Source organism: Somniosus microcephalus, chromosome 11 (genome assembly GCF_052327205.1).
Source record: "Somniosus microcephalus isolate GS21.2 chromosome 11, FLI_Smic_1.0, whole genome shotgun sequence".
Lineage (NCBI taxonomy): Eukaryota > Metazoa > Chordata > Chondrichthyes > Squaliformes > Somniosidae > Somniosus > Somniosus microcephalus.
The window spans coordinates 56611213-56635777 of NC_140997.1; the positions used below are offsets into that span (position 1 = coordinate 56611213).

General features: G+C 44.2%; 1 protein-coding gene across 1 annotated transcript in view; it reads left to right on the plus strand.

Annotated features, from left to right (window-relative positions):
* The window catches only part of dnah3 (dynein axonemal heavy chain 3), a 336640-nt gene that overhangs the window by 120504 nt on the left and 191571 nt on the right, over positions 1–24565 (plus strand). Inside the window, exons 16-21 of the mRNA XM_086000753.1 lie at positions 682–826; positions 2449–2660; positions 3302–3393; positions 7418–7532; positions 17135–17251; positions 21630–21809. Coding sequence (XP_085856879.1) covers positions 682–826; positions 2449–2660; positions 3302–3393; positions 7418–7532; positions 17135–17251; positions 21630–21809 — 861 coding nt within the window. The remainder of the gene's footprint in view (positions 1–681; positions 827–2448; positions 2661–3301; positions 3394–7417; positions 7533–17134; positions 17252–21629; positions 21810–24565) is intronic.

A 24565-nucleotide genomic window follows, 5' to 3' on the forward strand; every position in this document is an offset into this window, starting at 1 on the left:
AGGGTCTAATAACAATCATTTATTGAGTTTAATTAGGTCGTTCGCCTCTCCCGCTTGGGTCCGTGGTGCACTGGCAAACGCGCCCGTGTTAAAGGTGTGAGGAGGCGGGATGACGACGGGTACCTGACGCGTTGCCTATTTTCGCAATTTTTACAGACGACCCGCCTCCAAACCTACACGCACGGCAATGGGAAAATTCCGGCCCAGGATGAGGAAGCCGGTTCTATCACTATGAGCACAGGGAATAGGTGCACAGTTACCGCTCTCACACGATCCAAACGAAACATGCAGTAATATAAAATCACCTAATGTGATTGGTTGAAACTACTATTGATGAAAGTACTATTCTAAACTTTCCTGTGACCCGGATCAATTTCCTTCTTTTCTTGCACCATATCCGGTGTGTTCCATCACATTATCAATTATTCTTCTGGATGCTGACAGTTTCCTATGTAACCATGATCAGCCATGATCTTATTGAATGGCGGAGCAGGCTCGAAGGGCCGTATGGCCTACTCCTGCTCTTACTTCTTATGCTCTTATGTAACTCTTATTATTCAGTCGAGCATTGTTACATTTATAAACCAGTGTAATTCAGAGATCAGAACCTAACCATCTGTGCCTCTTCTAAGATCTGATGCCAGCTATATCCATCATGAACCTCAATTTCTGTTTTTAAAGAGTATAAATAAAGAAGAGGAATTGTTGGAGCATCGCGTGACCCACTTCCCTCAATTACTGCACACAGTAGGACAGAAGCATCCTTATGAACAGCTGTGGAACACAGCATATAACTTTTACACCAAATCGGAAACGTGGATGAATGGTGAGTTTCAAAAGACAATTGAATGAGAAACAAAGGGAATCCTTAAATGAGATATGGTTAAAACATGTATTACTGAGTGGAATAGTCTCCCTTTCCAGTGCATTACAAACAGAAGACAAAACCCCGTCATCTTAAAGTTACCATGAAAACACTGGTGAAGTTTTTTTCTTATTCAAACACTTTTTTTATTAAAAGAAAATCCTATTTGTTGAACCCTGTCCAATTTTAAAATGATTTGAAATCAAACGTACAAAATTCTACTTGTTTTTGAGTAAAGTGGCTTTAAAAATTGCAAGTGTTTGAAAAATCATCAATTTTCAACATCTTACCATTCTTGCATGGACAAAGATTTATAGCTTCAAAAAAAAAATCTTACTTCTGCGTGTGTCCTGTAGGCACAACTTGATTTTCTGTCATCATGTTTTTGCCACACTTTTTGTGCCAATTTCTCCCATTATAAATTCCTATGTCCACATTTATGATGGGTTTTCCCTATGTAAATGCATTACTGTGCCATCTGACCACCAGGTTTTCACATATCACATGAACTGTATCTGCTATTTTTTTCTTAGTAATTGAAAATGCTAAAGTCCAAAATAACTTAAAATAAAGGTTTAACCAAAATTAAAAAAATTAAAAAATACAATTCTATGATCAAATTTATTTATTGTATGGTCTTTTGTGTCTTTTAATGCCTTCAGTATAGTTTTTACTTGAAGACCTCAGCCTCTCCCAAAAGCTTGAATTTGATGGCCGCAATTTTCCCCTAAATAAAAAGGGTGGGTTTGGAGCGTGGGGGCAGTTAAATTGTTAAAACCTGATCCCGTCTCCAACCCGTCCACTTCTGGTTTTGACGGGGGGTGGGCGACCAACACCTCTCCCAGGGGGTGGAGCGTCAATTTAACTATCATAATGAGGCTGGAAGCCTCTTTTTATAACCTCCATCTTGAATTTAACTGCACGTGGACGGGTTTCACTAAATTCGTGAAATTTGTTGGCCATTTTTTCACGATAAAACTTGAACATGACCTTTTAAGTTGGGTGGAGGTGGGCGATATTACAGAAATGTAAGTAGGCGATCTTTGTGACTATACATCGTCTTGACTCCCTTTATGCAACGCCATGGGCAATTGACTAGTGTTATGTACAGGAAACTTTCTGGTATCCGGCACGGACGGGACCGACGTGGTGCCGGTTCATCAACAATTCCGGATAGCCGAACGCTATAGTAAAAGATACGGAGCTCAGAGTTCCGTATAAAGCAACAAACCCTGTTGCAACAGCTTCAAAACAATCGGCACAAGTTGCAAGCGTCTCAGTAGCTTAGCAACAGCTTCAGCTACACCCTTGCACAGCAACAAATGGAGTAAAAAAAGTAATAAAAGTAAAAAAAGTTACCTGAACCAACTCCTGAATTTTGCCGGTGGATAGAGCATTCCAGTTATTTAGGGGCCGGTTAATCGAAAGTTTCCTGTACATTTGTTTTTGTACATAATATGTTGGAAAGGTCTCAATTATGAGATGAACTGGAATGTTTGTAACCTATCTTTGGATTATGACTGGAATAGTTTTGATCATTCCAATAATTTTCTGCTGGGATTTTTATCCCCATCATTTTGTAGGACCCTTTCAAGGCCTAGACGCTGAAGAAATTACTAATGAAGTTTCAAATATGTGGAGAACAATGTATAAACTGACAAAGACTTTTGCAGACATCTCTGGGCCTAAACGTGTAGCAGAAAATGCAAAAATTAAAATTGAGAAATTTAAACCTCACCTACCAATTATCGCAATCATTTGCAATCCTGGCATCAAGGAGAGACACTGGAAAGAGGTAATACTCTTTAATTGACATACCATAGGAATACGTAACAAGATGAGTGTATGGTTGCTTGGTGTTGTTGCCTATCTGTTGTACCACTGACTGATGGAACATGACTGCAATTTACCACACACTGGGGATAATTTCAACTTTCATCAATAGCGTAAAATGAAGTCAATGTAAAGGGAAAATCGGGCATGGTGTATAATGGGCGGCCGATCCGCCGTCGTCCGTTTTATGTTATTGTTGAAAATTAAAATGATCTCGACTGAGTTCCTATTGAATCATAGTTGGACTATCAAGTCAAGCACTGATGCAAAGTACTCGTCCGTAGAGACTTAAGGCAGCTGCAATTTTTTTTAACGAGTGGTGTAGGCAAAGGTTTAAAGAAGAAAGAAGTTGCATTTACTTTATGACTCTCTGGGCGTCTAAAGCAATTTTTAAGCAATGCATTACTTTTGAAGTGCAGTTTCTGTTATGTAAAACATATGCTCCAAGGAGCAAATACCCCCAGCTGCACGCCTCAGCAGGTCATAAGGGACCTAAGAAGGATAAATGAAAAGAACTACAAAGTTGACAGATTTTTCTCGGATTTTAAAACATACAAATTTGTGTGACTTTATAATCTGTGCTGACTGATGTTTTATTTTCAGATCAGTGAAATTGTTGGATTTGAAGTGAAACCAGATAAAGACACCACCTTGCTGGAAATGCTAGAATTTGGACTTGCAAATTTCAGTGAAAAGTAAGCAATTAAAACAGTTACCTGTTTGTTTTTCCAGGATGAAACTTTCCTTTTAAGCTATTTTCTCACCACCTGTACAGCACAACCTAAAGAGGGTGGTCTGACATACTGCTCGCAGATTCCACGGTGCAGATCTGAAAGTAGTCCCTAGGAGTATGCAGGAGTGACCCAGGGTGATCCTCTCCCCAATCATGTAGAGTGACTAGCTGTTTAACCTGCACCAGTGCCTCCCTATGATGGTGTTGCTGGCATTAGGAATTCGTCATGTTAGGATAAGGCTCATGCCCTCTGTTATCACTGCATGATGTACGGTACTGGAGTTCTAACATCCTACATTACTGAACATGTTTCACATTTTTATATTTTCTGGATGAACGTTATAAAATTGAATGCTTAGTCATTTCTTTACATACTTGTTGATCTCCCATGGCATGGTTCCTGGACAAGTTTATATTTAATATATATGTTAGATGTACTGTACTCTACATATTTATATATTTACTGCTATTTCATTGCACTACATATCTGTTAATTTTGTAATCAATGGGGAAAACACTTGAACTTTCCCCTCAATTTATATTCCATTTATTAGCCCGGTGACACATTTTTGAGGGAAATTTTGCATGCCAAGAAAAATCAGTTGACACTATTCTGTAATGTCAGTTTGTTGGGGTCATGTAATTCCTTGTTACCTGTGAGTGGGCATACCTAGAGCACCAAAATCCCTTTGACAAAGTTCTGCACAAAAGACAGCTCCTTAAGTTTGAAGTGCTGGTATTCAAAATAAACCTCAACATTGTTTATAAATTTACTGAAGGGTAATTGTTAAGGATTTCAGAGTTCTGAATTGAATGCCCCAGGGATTAGTAGCGAGCCCCATACTGTTTCTAATTTACATTAATGACTTGCATTTAGAAACTCATTTCAAGCTGAACAAACTTGCAAACCGCGTCAAACTGGATGAGAGGAAAGGGCAGTTGAACCTTAGGAATAGCCAGGGACCTAGAAAATGTGTTAGATACAATATGTAAGGAAGGAGAAACAAGTGTTGTATATTCTTCATGAATGGTGTTGAAATAATTAAGGGTGAAGCTGAAAAGATCTATGAATAGTAGTTGCTCAACTTTTAACATGTCCAGTCACCAACAGAGCAGCAAACAACAAAGCACATATAGCTGTAGTCAAAACAGTATACAACTTGAAGGAAATTATGCTTAAACTGTGTACTGCTCTGGCCAAACCACACCTTGAGTACTGTGTCCAGTTCTGGTCACTAAGACGCAAGGGAGATATGTAACCCCTGAAGGCAGTGCAGAGAAGAGCCACTAGACTGATCCCTGGTGTTACGTTGGGCCAGAAATTCCGGTTGGAGGCTTCCTGCGGGCACAAGCCCCCGACCTGCACTTAAGAAGCGCGCCTACCGTTATGCTCTGGGCCCGCACTGAATTCCGTTGCTGTGCCTGGTCCAGCTGCCAGTGTACAGGGCACGCATATCCCAGGGGCGCAGCTAGTTTGCAGCGTCCCTGGGATTACGTGGGCCATGGGGAGCCAATCGGAGCAGGGAATCTCCATTCATAGATTTGACAGGAAGACCTGTCAAATCTATGAATAGAGATCAGCCCCTTAAAACCTCAGTAAAACTTCAAATACTTTTTTTTTTAAATCACATTTTTAAAATAACTATATAAATTACATAAATTAACTATTTTAAACAAAAATTTAAATTTTTGAAAAAAATAATTAAAGTTTTTAACGGGGCTAAAAATAAACTTACCTTTCTTTAAAGTATTTTAAAATGATAAACCTGTGGAAATTTTTTTTAAATTTTACTTCACCTCTTAGCTTGTTAAAAGCAGGCCCTTGCGCCTGCTTTTCCACGCGCAACTGCTAAGGACTTACCTGCACTGAAAAAAACTGAGAAAAAAGCGGAAGTTCGATGCGTATGCGCTGCCTTTCTGGCGCACCCGGTTGACCTTCGAACCCCTTCAAGAGAATGGAAGTTCCAGTTTCCAGCGCATGCGTGAAACCGGCACTTCCGTTGGCCCTACGGGTGAGTACACAGCACGTATACACCCGTAGGGAACGGAATTTCAGCCCATTGTTGTGCCTTCCTCAGGTCAGTTAGTAACTGTTTTCAATTAGCTGATTCTCAGGTCAATTAGAGATCAGACTAGTTACCTTTTTTAAAGTGCGACAGAGAAATTTGTATTTCTGACAGCATACACGTGAACTGCGAAGGATGTTACAAAATTTTTTATATAAATAAATTAGATTTAAAGACATTAGTAATGTACTTAATAGGTAATGGTAATGAGCTTCGTAATTAAGTTCATTTTCTACTGGGCTAGAAGGAAAAGGGCGGAGGCCTGCGATCTGGAAAAATCTACGCCCTTACCTGAGGGCTCCGGGGACGCGCACGCTTCCGCTCCTGGGCCTCTCCAAACTGCCCGTGGTGCATGTAGTTCGCAGCATCCCTGAGATCACATGGGCTATGGAGAGCCAATCAAAGAAGGGAATCTCCCTTCCTACACTTGACAGGAAGACCTGTCAAATATATGAATGGAGATCACCTCAAAAACATAGTAAAATTTAAATAAATTTTTTTTTTAAATCACATTTTTAAAATGACTTGAAATTACAATAAATTAAGTATTTTAAACAAAAATTTAATTTTTTGAAAAAAATAATTGAAGTTTTTTACGGGGCTAAAAATAAACTTTTTTAAAAGTATTTTCAAATGATAAATCAGTGAAAAAAAATGTTTTTTTGAACTTTTTTCAACTCTTATCCTGGTAAAAGCAGGCCTTACGCCTGCTTTTACCAGGCATAAGAATTGTAAGGGTTTTCTGTGGGCGGAGGGTCTCTAAAAAGCGAAACCATCTGCCCGCAGAGTCCCTTCTCCAGGGCAGCTGGAGGATCTGTCAAGACCATTCTTGACAGATCGGAAATGCCGGTTTTCAGCGCATGTGCTGTGCATGACTGAAACCGGCATTTCTGATGTCCCTATGGGTGGGTACACAGCGCATACTCACCCATAGGGATCGGAATATCTGGGCCAATACAAAGCTGGGTGGGAATTTAAGTTGTGAGGAGAATGCAGCAAGGCTGCAAGGGTATATAGACAAGCTAAGTGAGTGGGCAAGAACATGACAAATGGAATATAATGTGGAGAAAGTTATCCACTTTGATAGGAAAAATAGAAAAGCAGAGTATTTTTTAAATGGTGAGAGATTGGGAAATGTTGGTGTTCAGAGGGATCTGGGTGTCCTTGTACACAAATCACTGAAAGTTAACAAGCAGCTACAGCAAGCAATTAGGAAAGCAAATGGCCTTTATTACAAGAGGATTTGCGTATAAGAGTAAAGACGTCTTACTGCAATTATATAGAGCCCTGGTGAGACCACACCTGGAATATTGTGTACAGTTTTGGTCTCCTTACCTAAGGAAGGATATATTTGCCATAGAGGGAGTGCAACGAAGGTTCACCAGACTGGTTCCTGAGATGGGGGGACTGTCTTATGAGGACAGATTGAGTAGACTAGGCCTATTTTCTCCAGAGTTTTGAAGAATGAGATGTGATCTCATTGAAACATACAAAATTCTTACAGGCTTGACAGGGTAGATGCAGGGAGGATGTTTCCCCTTGCTGGGGAGTCTGGAGCCAGGGGTCGGCCATTTAGGACTGAGATGAGATATTTTTTCACTCAGAGGGTGGTGAATCTTTGGAATTCTCGGCCCCAGAGGACTGTGGAGGCTCAGTCGTTGAATATATTCAAGACAGAGATTGATAGATTTTTGGATATTAAGGGAATCCAGGGATATGGGGATAGTGCAGGAAAGTGGGGTTGAGGTAGAAGATCAGCCATGAACTTATTGAATGGTGGAGCAGGCTCGAGGGGCCAAATGGCCGACTCCTGCTCCTATTTCTAATGTTCTAATAGGACAAAGTCAAAAAATAACTAAAATGTAATGACTTCTACCAGTGATAAGGTAATAAAATGAATTGTAAACAACTTCTGTCTAGACTGGAAGAGATTGGAGTAGCAGCCAGCAAAGAGTATTCGCTGGAGAAAGCTCTTGGAAAGATGAAGGCAGAATGGGTAGATTGCATCTTCAGCTTTTCGAGGTATAGGGACACGGTGAGTATATTTCAAACCAAGAGAATTGAGATAATTATCCTCTTCACTGTGTACCTGGGCAACTATTTAAGTTTGGGTTATTAACCCTGCAAAATTTCCCCAAACACCAAATTGTGCCGGAACCTTGGCAACTATGTTGGGTCTAGTCAAGAAATTTCAGCTAGCCAGTAAATACTCTCTTTCATGACTATGCTGAATTTGCTGATTTCAGCCACGGTGGCAATAAGGGTACTACTATTGACAGCAGCAAGCTTGGGCTAGGGTATGGAAAAATCAACTAGGATTCACACTCTACAGTACATTGCTATCCAGTAACTCCTATTGGAAAGTACTTGGGGCCGATTTGCATCGGTAAGGGTTTAAAAGTGAGGTTGGTAGCCGTTAACTCCAACAATCTGCCCGCTGTAACTTTGACTGCCAAATCGCCAGCCTGAAACAAGCGTTCGGCGACTTTTCCATGTAAAATGACATAAGTAGGACCCCAATTGCAATTTTAAGGGATAAATGGGCGGAGCCTGCGACACGAACGCTCCGACCACGTGTACTGATGTTCCACCTGGAAGCGGCCAGAAAAGTTTTTAAAAAATTGTTTTTTTTATGTGGAGCCAGAAGGAGCAGGAGTGTTCCTCCTGGCTCCACAAAAGACCTCTGCCTGAGGCCGAAGTGCGGTGAGCTGCACTAGGACCCCTATTTGGAGTCTGCAGCTCACCTGCCAAATTCAAATGAAGTTGCAGTGGCCTCTTCACCCCTGAAACAGGCTGCTTGAATGTTAAAGTTGACCTCCTATGTGTGTGAACATCAGGTGAGAACAGGGTTAGTATATGATAGCCTGGTGACGCTCGGGGTGAAATTTTCCTATGCCTTATGTCACTGGTGGGGCCTTAAACACAGTGGGCGCCTTGTCATAAAATCGCAAGATGCATGGCCTGTGAATTTCCTCCTATTAATGTCAATGGATGGAAAATCGTTGGAAAAGCACCGACTATTTTCCAATCAGTCACCTGGGCTGGAATTTTCCCGCTGCCGTGTGCGCAGGATTGGAGCCGGGTCGGGAGTACAAGTCACAAAAAATGGGTGCGTGTCAGGAACGCGCCATCCCGCTTCCTCGCACCTTTTAACTCGAGTGAGTTTGTCAGCGCGGCACGGACCCGAACAGCAGATGCAGGCGACCTAATTTAGCTCATTAATACCGTGTTGTCAGACCCTTACCAGTGTTTAACCAGAATCTCACAGCTGGGGAACCATGTCTGTCAAGCTGAGGCGGAAGCTCCGTGGCCATTACTGCAGAGCATGGAAAGCACAATAAATACTCCCACATGACAGCTGCTTACTTGTCTAAGGGAAAGGCTCTTGCTGAGTGCATTTTGAGCACAGATTTAGGTGTCTGCAGTTTGCAAGTCTTTTCTGCAACTTTGGAAGCCACTCTCACCTCATTGGTACTATTACACCATTGACAGATTGCTTCTCTGATCTCTACTTGACCTGCCATTAGCAGCACCAGGCACACCAGCAGTAGCAGCAACAACCTTCTCCTCAATGATCTGATACTCCACAGGACAGAGGGCAACAGCGCAGGGCTGCACTGCTCCAGAGGCAATACCCCCATCTCAGGGTATACAGGCAGAGGATGAGCTTCCTCAACATGACTGAGCAGCAGTGCCAAAGAAGGCTCAGGCTATCGTGCCAGGTCGTTGCAGACATTTGCAGCTTGCTGGGGCAAGACATGCAGCCCAGAGGACCTGGTAGCCTTATTAGTGGCTGTCAAAGTCACCAGCGCTCTCAACTTCTTCACCTCAGGCTCCTTCCAGGGATCTGCAGCGGACATTTGCAGCATCTCGCAGTCGGCTGCCCACAGATGCATCACACAGGTCACCAATGCCATGTTTGACAAGTCAGCCAATTATTAAACTTTGCCACTGATGAAGCCAGTGTTAATGAGCCCGCACAGGGCTTTGCCACTCTGGCTGGTTTCCCATGGGTGCAGGGCATCATTGACTGCACACATGTGGCCATCAAGGCACCCCATCATCACCTAGGAGTCTTTGTGAACTGCAAAGGCTTCCACTCTTTTGTCCTGCACCAGTCCACCCTCCCTCAGCTCTTCACACTGCCAAACACACTTAACAGCTGACTGTTTGGAAACAAGGGCTATCCACTGAAGATGTGGCTCATGACACCTTTGAGGAGGCCAAGTACTGAGGCTGAGGCGCAATATAATGAAAGCCACATGTCCACTAGATGTGATATAGAGCAAACAATAGGCATGCTGAAAATACACTTTGGATGCATTGACAGATCTGGAGGAGCCCTTCAGTACACACCAGCCAGGGTCTCCAGAATCATCGTCATCATCTGCTGTGCGCTGCACAACATAGTGCAGCAACGAGGATTAGTGCTGCATGAGGAGCAAGGCGCAGCGCGCACAGCCTATTCAGACGAGGAGGAGGAGGAAGAGCATCAGCTGGAAGACGAGGAGGAAGAGCAGGAGGAAACCTGAGTTGGAGATGGCACCAGCACTGGAGCACATTGCTGCCAGGGATGGCCGCATCATGGCCAGATTTACTTGACTACCTGCATTACACCTATATGGCTGCCACATGCTGTGCCAGGTTCCTCCCCGAACAACACCATAAAGCATCCCTACAATGACCAAACCATTCCTTTTACACTGACCCCCATGTCTGACCATTTACTCTTAACTCACTAAGCCACTTCCAAAGTCGCATACAAAAATGGGCATGAGCAGAAAGTGGTGAAAATAAATAGTTTTATATGTGACATAACAGTAATGGAACCGTAACAAAAAAACTTCTTCAAACACTCATGAGCTTACCATTGTGCATCTACTTAGAGTCATAGGGCACGATCTTGCCAGCCCTGGGGAGATGGGTTTTGAGGCGGGACTGCTGGGAAAAAGGCAGAATCTGGGGACGGTGCCCATCCCGCCCCCAACCTGCCTCCGTGCCATCTTCCCAGGAGGCGGGTAGCCAACCCGCGCCGGGTCCCGACTCCTGGAGCTACTTAACAGGTAGTTAACAGGCAGTTAAGAGGATTATCCCCATTTTTCCAACAGAGGAGTGGGCTTCCCGACATCAGGAAACCCCACCAGGGTCACCAAGGTGAGCAGGGGGTCGGAGGGGTGCAAAAGTGAGCTGTGAAGTTAAGTGATGGGTGCAAGTGTGGAGAGGTAAGTTTGTGAGGTGAGTGGAAAGTGATACAAAATGTTTACTTACCTTTGTTTCTTCCAGCAGGCTTCAACAGTTGGGGATGCGGAGAGTCTCGCATCTCACCGGCAGAGATGACCAATGGCTGCTGCATTCTCCGATGCAACAACCATCTAATTTCTGCTCACAAAAGAGGTTTGACGAGTCTTGAATACAAGGACTCATCAAACAACATAGAATGCCAGTGTTTGACAGCTTCACAGAGTGATGACGTTCTCTGTAACCGGCTTCCCCTTAATTGGCTTGCTAAGCCCGCTGGGTGGGCTTAACAAGGTCAATCAAGGGAAAATAGCGTGGGTTGGCCAGAAGTCGATGGAGGCGGGACTAAAACCCGACAAGCAGCAGTCCCGCCTCCAACGCGATCCCATTGGCAAAATCGCCCCCATAGAGTCATAACAGCACAGAAGGAGGCCATTCGGCCCATCGAGTCCGCACCAGCTCACTGCAGAGCAATCCAATTAGTCCCACTCCCCCGCTCTATCCCCGTAGCACTGCAAGTTTATTTTCCTCAAGTGCCTATCCAGTCTCCCCTTGAAAACATTGATTGTCTCCGCTTCCACCCTTTCCGTCGGCAGCGAGTTCCAGGTCTTCACCACTCGCTGCGTAAAAAAGTTTTTCCTCGCATCCCCCCGTATCTCTTGCCCAAAACCTTAAATCTGTGTCCCCTAGTCCTTGTACCATCAACTAGTGGGAATAGCTTTTCTCTGTTGAGCCTATCCAAACCCGTCATAATCTTGTACACCTCTATCAAATCACCCCTCAACCTCATTTGCTCTAATGAAAACAAATCCAGCTTCTCCAACCTGTCCTTGTAGCTAAGATCCCCCATCCCCGGAATCATTCTGGTAAATCTCCTCTGCACCCTCTCAAGGGCCTTCACATCCTTCCTAAAGTGTGGTGACCAGAGCTGAACGCAATACTCCAGTTGTGGCCTAACCAGCGCTTTAGAAAGGTTCAGCATAACTTCTCTGCTTTTGTACTCGATACCTCTATTTATGAAGCCCAAGATTCCATATGCTTTGCTAACCACTCTCTCAACATGTCCTGCCACCTTCAGGGACCTATGCACATTAATTCCCAGGTCCCTCTGTCCCTGCACACTCTTTGAAACTGTGCCATTAAGTGTATATTGCCTCTCTCTGTTCCTTCTGCCAAAATGCATCACCTCACACCTCTCTGTATTAAATTCCATCTGCCACTTGTCTGCCCATTCTGCTAGTCTTTCTATGTCCTGTTGCAGTAGATTGGTATCATCCTCACTGTTTGCCACACCCACAAGTTTGGTGTCATCGGCAAATTTAGAAATTCTACTCTGTATTCCAATATCCAGGTCATTAAAGCAGTGGCCCCAGCACTGACCCTTGGGGAACACCACTGTCTACCATCCTCCAGTCTGAAAACAGCCATTTACCACAACTCGCTGTTTTCTGTCCTTAAGCCAATTCCTTATCCAAGCTGCCACTGACCCACTTATTCCATGAGCCTCAATTTTGTTAACCAGTCTTCTATGTGGTACTTTGTCAAACGCCTTCCTAAAATCCATGTAGACAACATCCTTTGCATTCCCTTCATCAATCCTCTCTGTTACTTCGTCAAAAAATTCAATTAGATTAGCCAAACACGATCTGCCTTTTACAAATTCGTGTTGGCTCTCCTTAATTAGCTTAAACCTGTCCAAGTGCCCGTTAATTTTTTCCTTGATGATTGTTTCTAAAACTTTACCCACCACTGATGTTAAACTGACCATGTCATTTTTCGTTTACGCATGCTTCTACGAGGTTCAACCCCTGTGGCTTCAGCAGAGGTAGAGGCAGGCTGCTCATTTCCCTGCTGCAACTGCGTAGACACTTTTGATGGATGTCCTCTGGGTTTTGGAGCCTGTGATGGCCCCGGCAAAATCTGCTGCTCATGCAACTCTGCAGGGGCAGACTTGGTCATCGCGATCCGAGGAGGCATCTGGGGTTCTGACTGAGGGGGAGGCAACGGGAGAGAAGTGTGAGCGCTTTGAGAGGAGCCCCCACTTCCATTTCCCTTCTCACCATCATTTCTCTCATGGGATACCCGCTAGCAAGGAGTTGGAGAGCACCTTGCTGCACTGCAGTGGGGCCATGAGGACCCAAGTCTAAATTGACATCCCTCCTAGAGAGGAGGTCTATGAGCCTCTGCCATCTGTTCTCCTCCATAGATAGCAGGTGCTCATGTGACTGGCGCATTTGCTGCTCCATGCAGCCGGCCATCCTTTCCATGGAAGAGCATACCATCCCCATCACCTGCGACATAGTGGTGCTCATGTTGGAGATGGACTCCTCCATTCTTTGCACATTTGCAGTCACCGTAGCCGCAAAACCTATCAGAGCCTCCTGCACTTCTTCCTGCACCTCCAGGATCACCCTCTTTCTCGATGGCCCCCGAGGCTGAGCGTCTGCATGCAGCTGAGCAGAGCTGGAAGCGTCCTGCGCCCTCCAGCGAGGAGTCTCCACTGCTGACCCTGTCTCCACTATCTTCTTTTGTTCACTTCTAACTTGTGATACACCATGTTACAAGACTACTCTGTCATGTATGACCCACCGAGGTGTGCGTATCTGCGCTGGTGCTGTGTGCGCATAGGCCTGGTGACGATGCACCCTCAGAGGCTGGAGGCTCCTCTGAGGAGCCATCTTCCTCTTCCGGCTGGATAGTCGGGGGGTGGGGGGGCAGCTCTTGCTGGACCTGTGGGAGAGTAAAGAGATGATTTAGAAATATATTAAGAATGGGTAACGATACCATTATGCACATGATGAATGTTCACTGGCTGCTGACATCAGTCACCATGTGAGTGACTGCTGTATGCCATGTGGCTGAATAAGATGCAATTCTGTCACCAGGATGTTGAGAGGTCCCCCTCTCTCTGTCTCCCACCGCCAGCTGCTTCGCAACTCCTGACACCTCCAGGGCGACCTCCTCTGCTGCTGTCTAAGTGGCGAAGGATGGAGGTTCTCTCCCTCTCCCAGTTATTGTGCGCTCGTTTCTCCTGCAAGGAGGGAAAGAAGAGAAGTTTGAGTGAGAGTGATGGCATGAGTGTAAGAATTGTGTGGGTTACATCTGTAGAGGGTGACTATGAGCGATTGGGGTGCCAATGCCAAATGGCCTTGGGTGGTGTTAGTTGGTATGAATGCATTAGGATGAGTGTGAGGGGTGGTTAGTCAGAGGGGGATGGGTGGACGTGCAAGGTATGTTGGTGTGAGTAATGATGTGCAGGAGTAGGGTGGGGAAGGCAGAGTGATCGGGATGTGATGAGAGGCACAGCAGGATGAAGTTGAGTGTGGCTTTGCAGTCACTTTTCCTGATCTCATGAGATCATTGAAGCACTTCCGACACTGCACCCAGGTCCGTCTCACCACATCCCTGGTGTTGACCTCCTCTGCAATTTGGAGCCCAAGCTCTTTTTGTCTGTTGGAGAGGTCTCTTGCACCCATCAGCAGGGAAGAGGACCTCCCTGCGTTCTCGTGACTCCCTCCACAAGGATATGTAGGGAGTCATCTGAAAACAGTGCAGCCTTCTGTCTTTCTGAAGTTATCTCTGCAGGGCTGAGCAATAACCAGATGGTGATATATCCTCCCTGTACATTCTTAGATGAACCTTTAAATGCAGTGTGGCCAAGGCTGCTTTAAATATCCCCGCTGGAAATGAGTCATCGATGATTACATCAGACCCGCACCATTTAATAGGGCCGGGTAACACGCAGGCCTGCCTTAATAGATGCCATTGACGGAAAGTCACTCTGAGGAGTGGGATGATAAAAAGAACGCAGTTCTGACCCGTCATGCCAACCACTCGCTCCCAACCCGCCCAGGTAATGAAAATTCCAGCCTTGGTCTCTGCTGGTGTTGCGGGCCCTCAGAAAATTACATCCTTGCTGTCTAGACTCCCAATTAAAGAATTACTACTCGGGTAAGATACCGGAGTGGGGGATGTTTGTGCCTGAGGAACTTCAGCCCAGCAAGAGTTAGGCCTTCAGGAGAAGAGGAGAGTAAACTGCAGGGGAAAAACCTTCCAATTTGCACATATTGCCTAATCTAATGACATTTTATTTTCAAAATCTCAAACTGTAAACTAATCTGAGAATACTATGCAGTTCCAGAAGTCATGGCAGCCAATTGGTCCCCAAACAAGACAACACTTATAACAAGGTAGCACGTTTTAATTATTATATAATGACATCCATTTATCCTGATACCTTATTTAATATAGAGAGGACATCAGGGCAGTTGAATGAATCCAACACCTGTATTCTGCAAATTCATAAAATCACTCAATCCATACTTAATTAAAAATCTTTTATGGGTAATTTTATATATTTATCAAGGGATGTTGGTGCTGCATGTCAACACCAAGCACTCCCAGGTCAGGAAGAGCACAGGCTCTAGAGCAGTGGCGGGCAAAATACGGCCCGCCAATCAATTCAATCTGGCCTGCCAAGCCCTGGCTTTGAGGCTGAACGTCCGCCACACCTGACCTCTAACCCGACCCCGCCCCACAGAACGTCGGGAGGCGGGGCATTGTTTCTGAGGCAGCAGGGGAGTCATAACCAAAAGTAGAGGCGGCAAATCGAATCTGCCGTTCGGTGCATCAATATGTCATTATCACACCTAACACCTCAGTTTCTGCTCCATCACTGCAACGTGAAAGGTGAGTTACTCATGATTTATGGGTTCAGTTTCCATAAATCTGTGAAAACTTTCCAGATACATGCACAATAACATAAATGCATTAAATATATATAACGCCATTGGCAGCATTACGCGGAATTGACAGAATCAAATCGATTTGAAGATTGTTTATTTAGAACTTTAAAAAAAAAACTTGCAGCAAGTTTTTAATCTCAACTCGTCTCTGAAGGAATTTTAGCGACTAATTCAAAATTAGCCCTTGGCTTGATTTCATTCCATTGAGTTATAAAATGCTATTTTTGTTTATTGGTGCAATTGGGTGAAAGGTGTTGTCCGAATTCCGCTGTGTGTATTGCCAGTCTCCCGGCGTAACTCTGGCGCAGGCCCAGTTATGACGGGTCCCTGCCGTTTCTGGGAGTTTTTTCAGTAAGGAGCTGGAGAGCTTCTAGCCCAGTGGTGGGCAAAATACGGCCCACAGGCTGCATCTGGCCCGCCAGTTCATTCTATCCGGCTCGCTGAATGGGACAGAAATAGAACATGAGCCTGAGCTTGAGCTGCACATTATTCTGAGTCGAATCATGGCTGCTCATCTTGATGACACTTTTACCGCATCTTTCCTCTCCCTGTACCCAGAGTACGATGGCAGGGGGTTCTCATCGCCGTCTTAGACACGGGAGTGGATCCCGGAACACAAGGACTCCTGGTAATGGCACACAATTGTAGTTCAGGCCATACGAAGCCTCGGGCTCCCGTACTCGGCACACTAAAAAGAGAACACCTCTCGAGTCGGAGGCCCCGCAGACTCGAGCTGCTCTGCCAAACAGCCACGTAGACTTTCAGTATAACATATAATCAATCGATCACTTCATTCATTTAGTAATGGAAGATTTTACTATTTTACACTACATTTTGTGTATTTAAGATAGTATCTGACTACTATCTGAATTTATGTTTATAAATTATTGGCAGTGTAGAAGTGGGAGTGATGATCAACACTGAGTTGGCCTGTTTCAAATTTACCAATATAACACTTTGCTCTCACCAACGCATGCAGTCCCTTTAAATTTGCTGCACGGTATCTCTCCCAGCGGCAGGAGCTGGTGAGCGGCCTGCGTGGGACCTCGTGATTGGTGCGCGACCATGTGGCTGCACACCTTAGGGGGAACATTGGTGTGCAGCCCTCAACAGCTTACCAAAACTTGTTAAGTGGCCATCCAGGCCAATAATGACCCACCCCTGCTCTAGAGTAAAGCTGTCCCCTGTGTCACAATTGCATGCCCTAACCCCACCCAAAGATGAGAGCATGTTACTGTACCAGTTTTAATTTTTCAAATTCACATGTAGCCATGTATTTGGCCTTTTTGAATGAGGTGACCAATTTCTGCCAAATTGTGGGCTTTTTTGTGCAGTGGATCCATTACTACTAGGAACTATATTGAAACTACATAAACTAATTTCCTAGTGGCGAAAGAACAGCACATTTTTTGCGGGTGTACCTCCTATATATTTTTAAATCAGAACATTTCTTTTGAAAACTAAGAGATTTTACAACATAACCATAAACAAAGGGTTAAAATTATTCTGAAGAATTTCTGAACAATGTAATTTGATGTAGTACTTGCAGCTCAGAAGCTATTGCCCTCAAGTGAAGGTAATGGAGCACATGAACTGCACTGAATCCTGTCATTTATTGATAATATGCTGTAAACGTAACCTTCTGTGTTTTCAGAATGTAAGTATTCTGTCCGCAGTGGATGATATCCAGGTACTGCTGGATGATCATGTCATTAAAATACAGACGATGCGTGGATCTCCATACATCAAACCTATTGAAGCTGAGTGCAAGGTAGGAGCAAATGGATAAGGGAGAATGGTGTAACGAAAACACACAAACACTAAATATGAATGCCCTTCTTTAGCTCTGAAATTTTATCTAACTCTGCACTAAGACCTTTTCCCCCTGAAGTAATGCATGTACATTTTTTTATAAGTAAAAATACACCTGCAAATGATCTTAATTTCAGATTTGGATTTCCAGTGCAAATGGAAATAATTGGGTTAAAAAGATATATTTGCCACTTAAACACACAAAGCTATTAAAAGTAAAAATTTTAATTTCGGGTCCATATTTTGATTTTTGTTTTCTGCATTTTATAACAAACTACTGCTTAAAGCTTTTGAATATAGTTTGCCTAGATAGCAGCAATAACTCGTAAGTTGCATTCTGTGGCCGCAAACGAGACTTCAGGATGGTACAGGAAACTCTCGATTTACCGGCACCTAAATAACCGGAAATCTCGGTTAACCGGCAAAATTCAGGAGTAGGTTCAGGTAAGTTTTACTTCATATTAGTGGCCGTTCCTGGATCTGTGGCTGTGTAACCAGGGTTCCTGCACCTGTTGCTAAGCAACAGGGATGCCTGGATCTTGTGGCCGGGGTTCCTGCACCTGTTGCTAAGCAACAGGGAAGCCTGGATCTGTTGCTGTGTACGGGGCTCTCGTACCTTTCACTATACCTCTCTGTAATCCGAACTTTTTGATAAACCGGCACCACGCCGGTCCTGTCGGTGCCGGATAAAAAAGAGTTTCCTGTATGTTGCCTCCCTGGTGTAAGGGTCAAGGATGTCTCTGAGCAGCTGCAGGGCATTCTGGAGGGGGAGGGTGAACAGCCAGTTGTCGTGGTGTATATAGGTACCAACGATATAGGTAAAAACCGGGATGAGGTCCTAAAAGCTGAATATAGGAAGTTAGGAGGTAAATTTAAAAATACGACCTCAAAGGTAGTAATCTCAGGATTGCTACCAGTGCCACGTGCTAGTCAGAGTAGAAATATAAGGATATTTCAGATGAATACATGGCTAGAGGAATGGTGCAAGGGGGAGGGATTCAAATTCCTGGGACATTGGAACTGGTTCTGGGGGAGGTGGGACCAGTATAAACTGGATGGTTTGCACCTGGGCAGGACCGGGACCGATGTCCTAGGGGGAGTGTTTGCTAGTGCTGTTGGGAAGGGTTTAAACTGAAATGGCAGGGGGTTGGGAACCTGTGCAGGGAGACAGAGGAAAGGGAAGCAAGGATAGAAGCAAAAGACAGGAAGGAGAAAAGCAAAAGTGGCAGTCAGAGAAATCAAGGTTTTAAATCAAACATGGCCACAGTAAATAATAATTCTAAAAGGTCTAAGAGTGTTAAAAAAACAAGCCTGAAGGCTATGTGTCAATGCAAGGAGCATTCGTAATAAGGTGGATGAATTAGCTGTGCAAACAGATGTAAACGGATATGATATAATTGGGATTACGGAGACATGGCTCCAGGGTGACCAAGGCTGGGAATTCAACATTCAATATTCAGGAAAGACAGGCAAAAAGGAAAAGGAGGTGGGGTAGCATTGCTAGTTAAAGAGGCGATTAACCCAATAGTAAGGAAGGATATTAGCTCTGATGATGTGGAATCTGTATGGGTAGAGCTGAGAAATACCAAGGGGCAGAAAACATTAGTGGGAGTTGTATACAGACTCCCAAACAGTAATGCTGTGGTTGGGGATGGCATTAAATGGGAAATTAGAGACGTGTGCAATAAGGGCACAGCAGTTATCATGGGTGACTTTAATCTACATATAGATTGAGCTAACCAAATTAGTAACAATACTGTGGAGGAGGAATTCCTGGTGTGTATACGGGATGGTTTCCTGGACCAATATGTCGAGGAACCAACTAGAGATCAGGCCATTTTAGACTGGGTATTATGTAATGAGAAAGGATTAATTAGCAATCTTTTTGTGTGAGGCCCCTTGGGGCAGAACGATCATAATATGATAGAATTCTTCATTAAGATGGAGAGTGAAGTATTTGACTCCGAGACTAGGGTCCTGAATTTAAATAAAGGAAACTACGATGGTATGAGGCGCGAGTTGGCTAGGATGGATTGGGGAACGTTATTTAAAGGGTTGAAGGTGGATAGGCAATGGCAAACATTTAAAGATCGCATGGATGAACTACAGAATTTGTTCATCCCTGTTTGGCATAAAAATAAAACAAAGAAGGTGACTAGACCGTGGCTAACAAGGGAAATTAGGGAGAGCATAAGATCCAAGGAGAGGACATATCAATTGGCCAGAAAAAGCAGCAAACCTGAGGATTGGGAGCAGTTTAGGATTCAGCAAAGGAGGACAAAGGGATTAATTAAGAGGGGAAAAGTAGAGTATGAGAGTAAGCTTTCAGGGAACATAAAAACTGACTGTAAAAGCTTCTATAGATATGTGAAGAGAAAAAGATTGAAGTCAAGCATAGGTCCCTTGCAGTCAGAATCAGGGGAATTTATAATGGGGAACAAAGAAATGGCAGTCGTATTAAATACATACGTTGGTTCTGTCTTCACAAAGGAGGGCACAAATAACCTCCCAGAGATGTCGGGGAACATAGGGTCTAATGAGAGGGAGGAACTGAATGAAATCAGTATTTGTAGGGAAATGGTGTTAGGGAAATTGACGGGATTGAAGGCCGATTAATCCCAGGGCCTGATAATCTACATCCTAGGGTACTTAAGGAAGTGGCCCTAGAAATAGTAGATGTATTGCTGGTCATCTTCCAAAATTTTATAGACTCTGGAACAGTTCCCATGGATTGGAGGGTAGCTAATGTAACCCCACTATTCTAAAAATGGTGGCAGAGAGAAAACGGGGAATTATAGACCGGTAAGCCTGACATCGGTAGTGGGGAAAATGCTAGAGTCCATTATTAAAGATGTAATAGCAGAGCACTTAGAAAACAGTGATAGGATCGGACAAAGTCAACATGGATTTACAAAAGGTAAATCGTGCTTGTCTAATCTACTGGAATTTTTTGAGGATGTAACTGGTAGAATAGATAAGGGAGAACCAGTGGATGTGGTGTATTTGGACTTTCAGAAGGCTTTCGATAAGGTCCCACATAAGAGATTAGCGTGTAAAGTTAAGGCACATGGGATTGGGGGTAAGGTACTGACTTGGATAGAGAACTGGTTGGCAGACAGGAAGCAAAGAGTTGGAATAAATGGGTCTTTTTCCGAGTGGCAGGCAGTGACTAGTGGGGTACCGCAGGGATCAGCGCTAGGACCCCAGCTACTCACAATATATATTAATTATCTAAACGAGGGAACTAGATGTAATATCTCCAAGTTTGCAGACGACACAAAGCTGAGTGGGCGTGTGCGCTGTGAGGAGGATGCTGAGAAACTCCAGTATGATTTGGACAGGTTGGGTGATTGGGCAGATGCATGGCAGATGCAGTATAATGTGGATAAATGCGAGGTTATCCACTTTGGTGGCAAAAACAGGAAGGCAGATTATTATCTGAATGGCAATAGATTGGGAGAAGGGGAAGTGCAACGAGACCTGGGTGTCCTTGTGCACCAGTCGCTGAAGGTAAGCATGCAGGTGCAGCAGGCGGTTAAGAAGGCAAATGGTATGTTGGCCTTCATAGCGAGAGGATTTGAGTACAGGAGCACGGATGTCTTGCTGCAGTTGTACAGGGCCTTGGTGAGACCACACCTTGAGTATTGTGTGCAGTTTTGGTCGCCTTATCTGAGGAAGGATGTTCTTGCCATGGAGGGAGTGCAGCGAAAATTCACCAGACTGATACCTGGGATGGCAGGATTGACATATGAGGAGAAATTGGGTCGATTGGGCTTATATTTGCTGGAGCTTAGAAGAATGAGAGGGGATCTCATTGAACCTTATAAAATTCTAACAGGACTAGACAGACTAGATGCAGGAAGGATGTTCCCGATGGTCGGGGAGTCCAGAACCAGGGGTCACAATCTAAAGATAAGGGGTAAGCCATTTAGGACAGAGATGAGGAGGAATTTCTTCACCCAGAGAGTGGTGAACCTGTGGAATTCTCTACCACAAAAGGCAGTTGAGGCCAATTCATTAAATATATTCAAGAAGGAGTTAGATATATTTCTTGAGGCTAAAGGGATCAAGGGATATGGGGAGAAAGCAGGGACAGGGTACTGAATTTGGATGATCAGCCATGATCTCATTAAATGGCGGAGCAGGCTCGAGGGGCCAAATGACCTACTCCTGCTCCTATTTTCTATGTTTATCGTAAAATATGTTCTTTTAAAAAAAAAAAAAAAAATCTAATTCCTACAAGCATGGTAGATGTGACAGAGTCTTCTTTATAACTTAATTGTTACATTAAGTAGTCCTAATGATTTTTATGTTGTATGCCATTTTCAATTATCTAGCTATGGGAGGAAAAGCTGGTCCTAATGCAGAATATTTTAGATGCCTGGTTAAAATGCCAGGCCACCTGGCTGTACCTAGAGCCTATCTTTAGTTCAGAGGATATCATTGCTCAAATGCCGGAAGGAGGTCGGAAATTTGGTATTGTAGACGGCTACTGGAGAGACATTATGATGGAAGCAGTAAGTAAATCGTCCATTTAGTTTAGGAACTTAAGTTTTGAACTGAAGAAAATTAACACTAAATTCAGGACAGGCTAATAAGTAAATGTTAGGGATCTCCTTTTTCATCCATGGAGGCCTAAACCTTGGATAATGCAGGAAGCTTTGGAAGCAATGTCTGGCTTTCCAGTTTTTCTCTGCACTTTTACTACAAACTAACACTGAGCTGTAAGTGATGGGGGAAGCTGCCAATTATTATAATCAAAATATTTTAACTTTTTCTTGTGTTTACTTTCCTATTTCCCATTTTGTAAGTTAATTTCTGTTTTCCTCCCATTCATTTTCGTTCCCAACGTCTGTTCGCGTGTCTTTGTCAATCAATGCCAATGCTGAACTGGACACTACAGGAGGTAAAGGAAGGGGCGAGTACATCCACTTGCCCTCTGATTTTTTTCTCCCTTCCCTTTTCCAAAAAGTACCCTCTTTCACTTGGTGGGATAGAAACTGGGGCCAACCAGCAGAGACAGGAGGGCGCTTCTGGCACACAGCGGTGGGCCACATTCAAAATGTTGCTGCTGCCTTTGTCCGTGTTAAGGAGGCGATAAGGCTACTGACTGCATTTTGATGCTGTTGCCACCCCGTTAACGGCAGGTGATAGAGTTGAAAATTGACCCTATATAGTCAACAAGTGTGATGGAAGCTGAGCTTCATCGTGCATCAAATAGGAGACTTGGTATGTTTATGGAAAGTACCTTTTTCCTTGAATACAAATGTTGGGAAGAAGTCCAAATCCTAACAAGCCACCATTTACCTCCCCTTTAAAACTGCTGTCATCATGCCCTCCCCAAAAAGCCCACCGTGAACCCCCACCCTGTCCTTTTCGACTGCTGCACTATACTTAACTTCCCTTTCTTCCTTATGTCTTTGAATGCCTCACTGCTACACAGCTTTGTAATTGTCTCTCCCACAATTCCTTGTTCATTAGGTCAAACATTGGGCAAGGAAAACTCTTGCTGATTACCACCTACCGCCCACCCTCAGCTGTTGAATCAGTATTCCTCCATGTTGAACACCACTTGGAAGAAGCACTGAGGGTAGGAAGGGCATTGAATGTACTCTTGAGTGGGGGACTTCAGTGTCTGTCACCAAGAGTGGCTTGGTAGCACCACTACTGACCGAGCTGGCCAAGTCCTGAAGGACATAGTTGCAGGACTGGGCTTGCGGCAAGTGGTGAGAACCAACATGAGGGAAAAATCTACTTGACTTCATCCTCACCAATCTACCTGTCGCAGATGCATCTGTCCTGTTTTTTTAAAATTTGTTTATGGGATGTGGGTGTCGCTGGCAAGGCCAGCATTCATTGCCCATCCCTAATTGCCCAACAGCATCAAAATGCAGAAGGTGGTGGAGAGCCGCCACCTTGAACTGTTGCAGTCTGTCTGGTGAAGGTACTCCCACAGTGCTGTTAGGGAGGGAGTTCCAGGATTTTGACAAAGCGACGATGAAGGATCGGTGATATACTTCTAAGTCAGGGGAACTTGGAGGTGCTGGTGTTCCCATGCGCCTGCTGCCCTTGACCTTCTAGGTGGAAGAGGTCGCGGGTTTAGGAGGTGCTGCCGAAGAAGACTTGGCGAATTGCTGCAATGCACCTTGTAGATGGTACACACTGCAGCCACGGTACGCCGGTGGTGGAGGGAGTGAATGTTTAAGGTGGTGGATGGGATGCTAATTAAGTGGGCTGCTTTGTCCTGGATGGTGTTGAGCTTCTTGAGTGTTGTTGGAGCTGCACTCATCCAGGCAAGTGGAGAATATTCCGTTGCACTATTTACTTGTGCCTTATAGATGGTGGAAAGGCTTTGGGGAGTCAGGAGGTGAGACACTCGCCGCAGAATACCTAGCCTCTGACCTGCTCTTGTTGCCACAGTATTTATGTGGCTAGTCCAGTTAAGTTTCTGGTCAATGGTGACCCTCCAGGATGTTGATGGTGTGGGATTCGGCAATGGTAATACTGTTGAATGTCATGGGGAGGTGGTTAGACTCTCACTTATTGAAGATAGTCATTGCTGTTATGTTCATTAATAAATAGACACTCTTATTATGAACACAGCTAGCTTCTAGCTAGTCATTTATTCAGTACACGTTCTCTAGGTACAGTATCTGTAGAGATGCAGCATGTGTGCTCCTGTGTATAGGCTGCCATCTTGACTGTTGCCTTGTGGGTACTAGTGCCTCATGGGTAATGTAGTCTTAATATATATATAGCTGGGTAGTGTAGTCTTGTACATACAGCTATATCCAGCTCTACAGCTCCACCTAGTGTCCACTATAGAATGACATGTTATTGATTGTTACATCCCCCTTTCTTTGAGGTTTAACAAAATCAATATCAATCAACTTTCAAGAAAACAATAAAGATAATATCAGTAACACTTTTGTTAGTGCTCTATAAACATAAACATTTTCAAAACAGTCAACACATTTTCAAAGCTTTACATTGTACTCAAAGATTAAGTCTATCAGGCTCTTTTACTTCACGTGTGGATCTTCTCAACATGGGTAAGTCTGATGTGTCTTCATGAGATTGTTCTGGCGGTGAATGACAAGATGCAGTTGCGGCATTGTCATCAATTTGCTCTTGTATAGATCGAGGTCTCCTTGCGATCTTTGCTTGGAGAGGGTTTCAGTGTTTCCTTCACTCTTCATGCCATAACTCTCAATGTAGTCAATGCACTCTCAAAACTGCTGGCAGCTGGATCCCATCATACAGCATAGTCCTC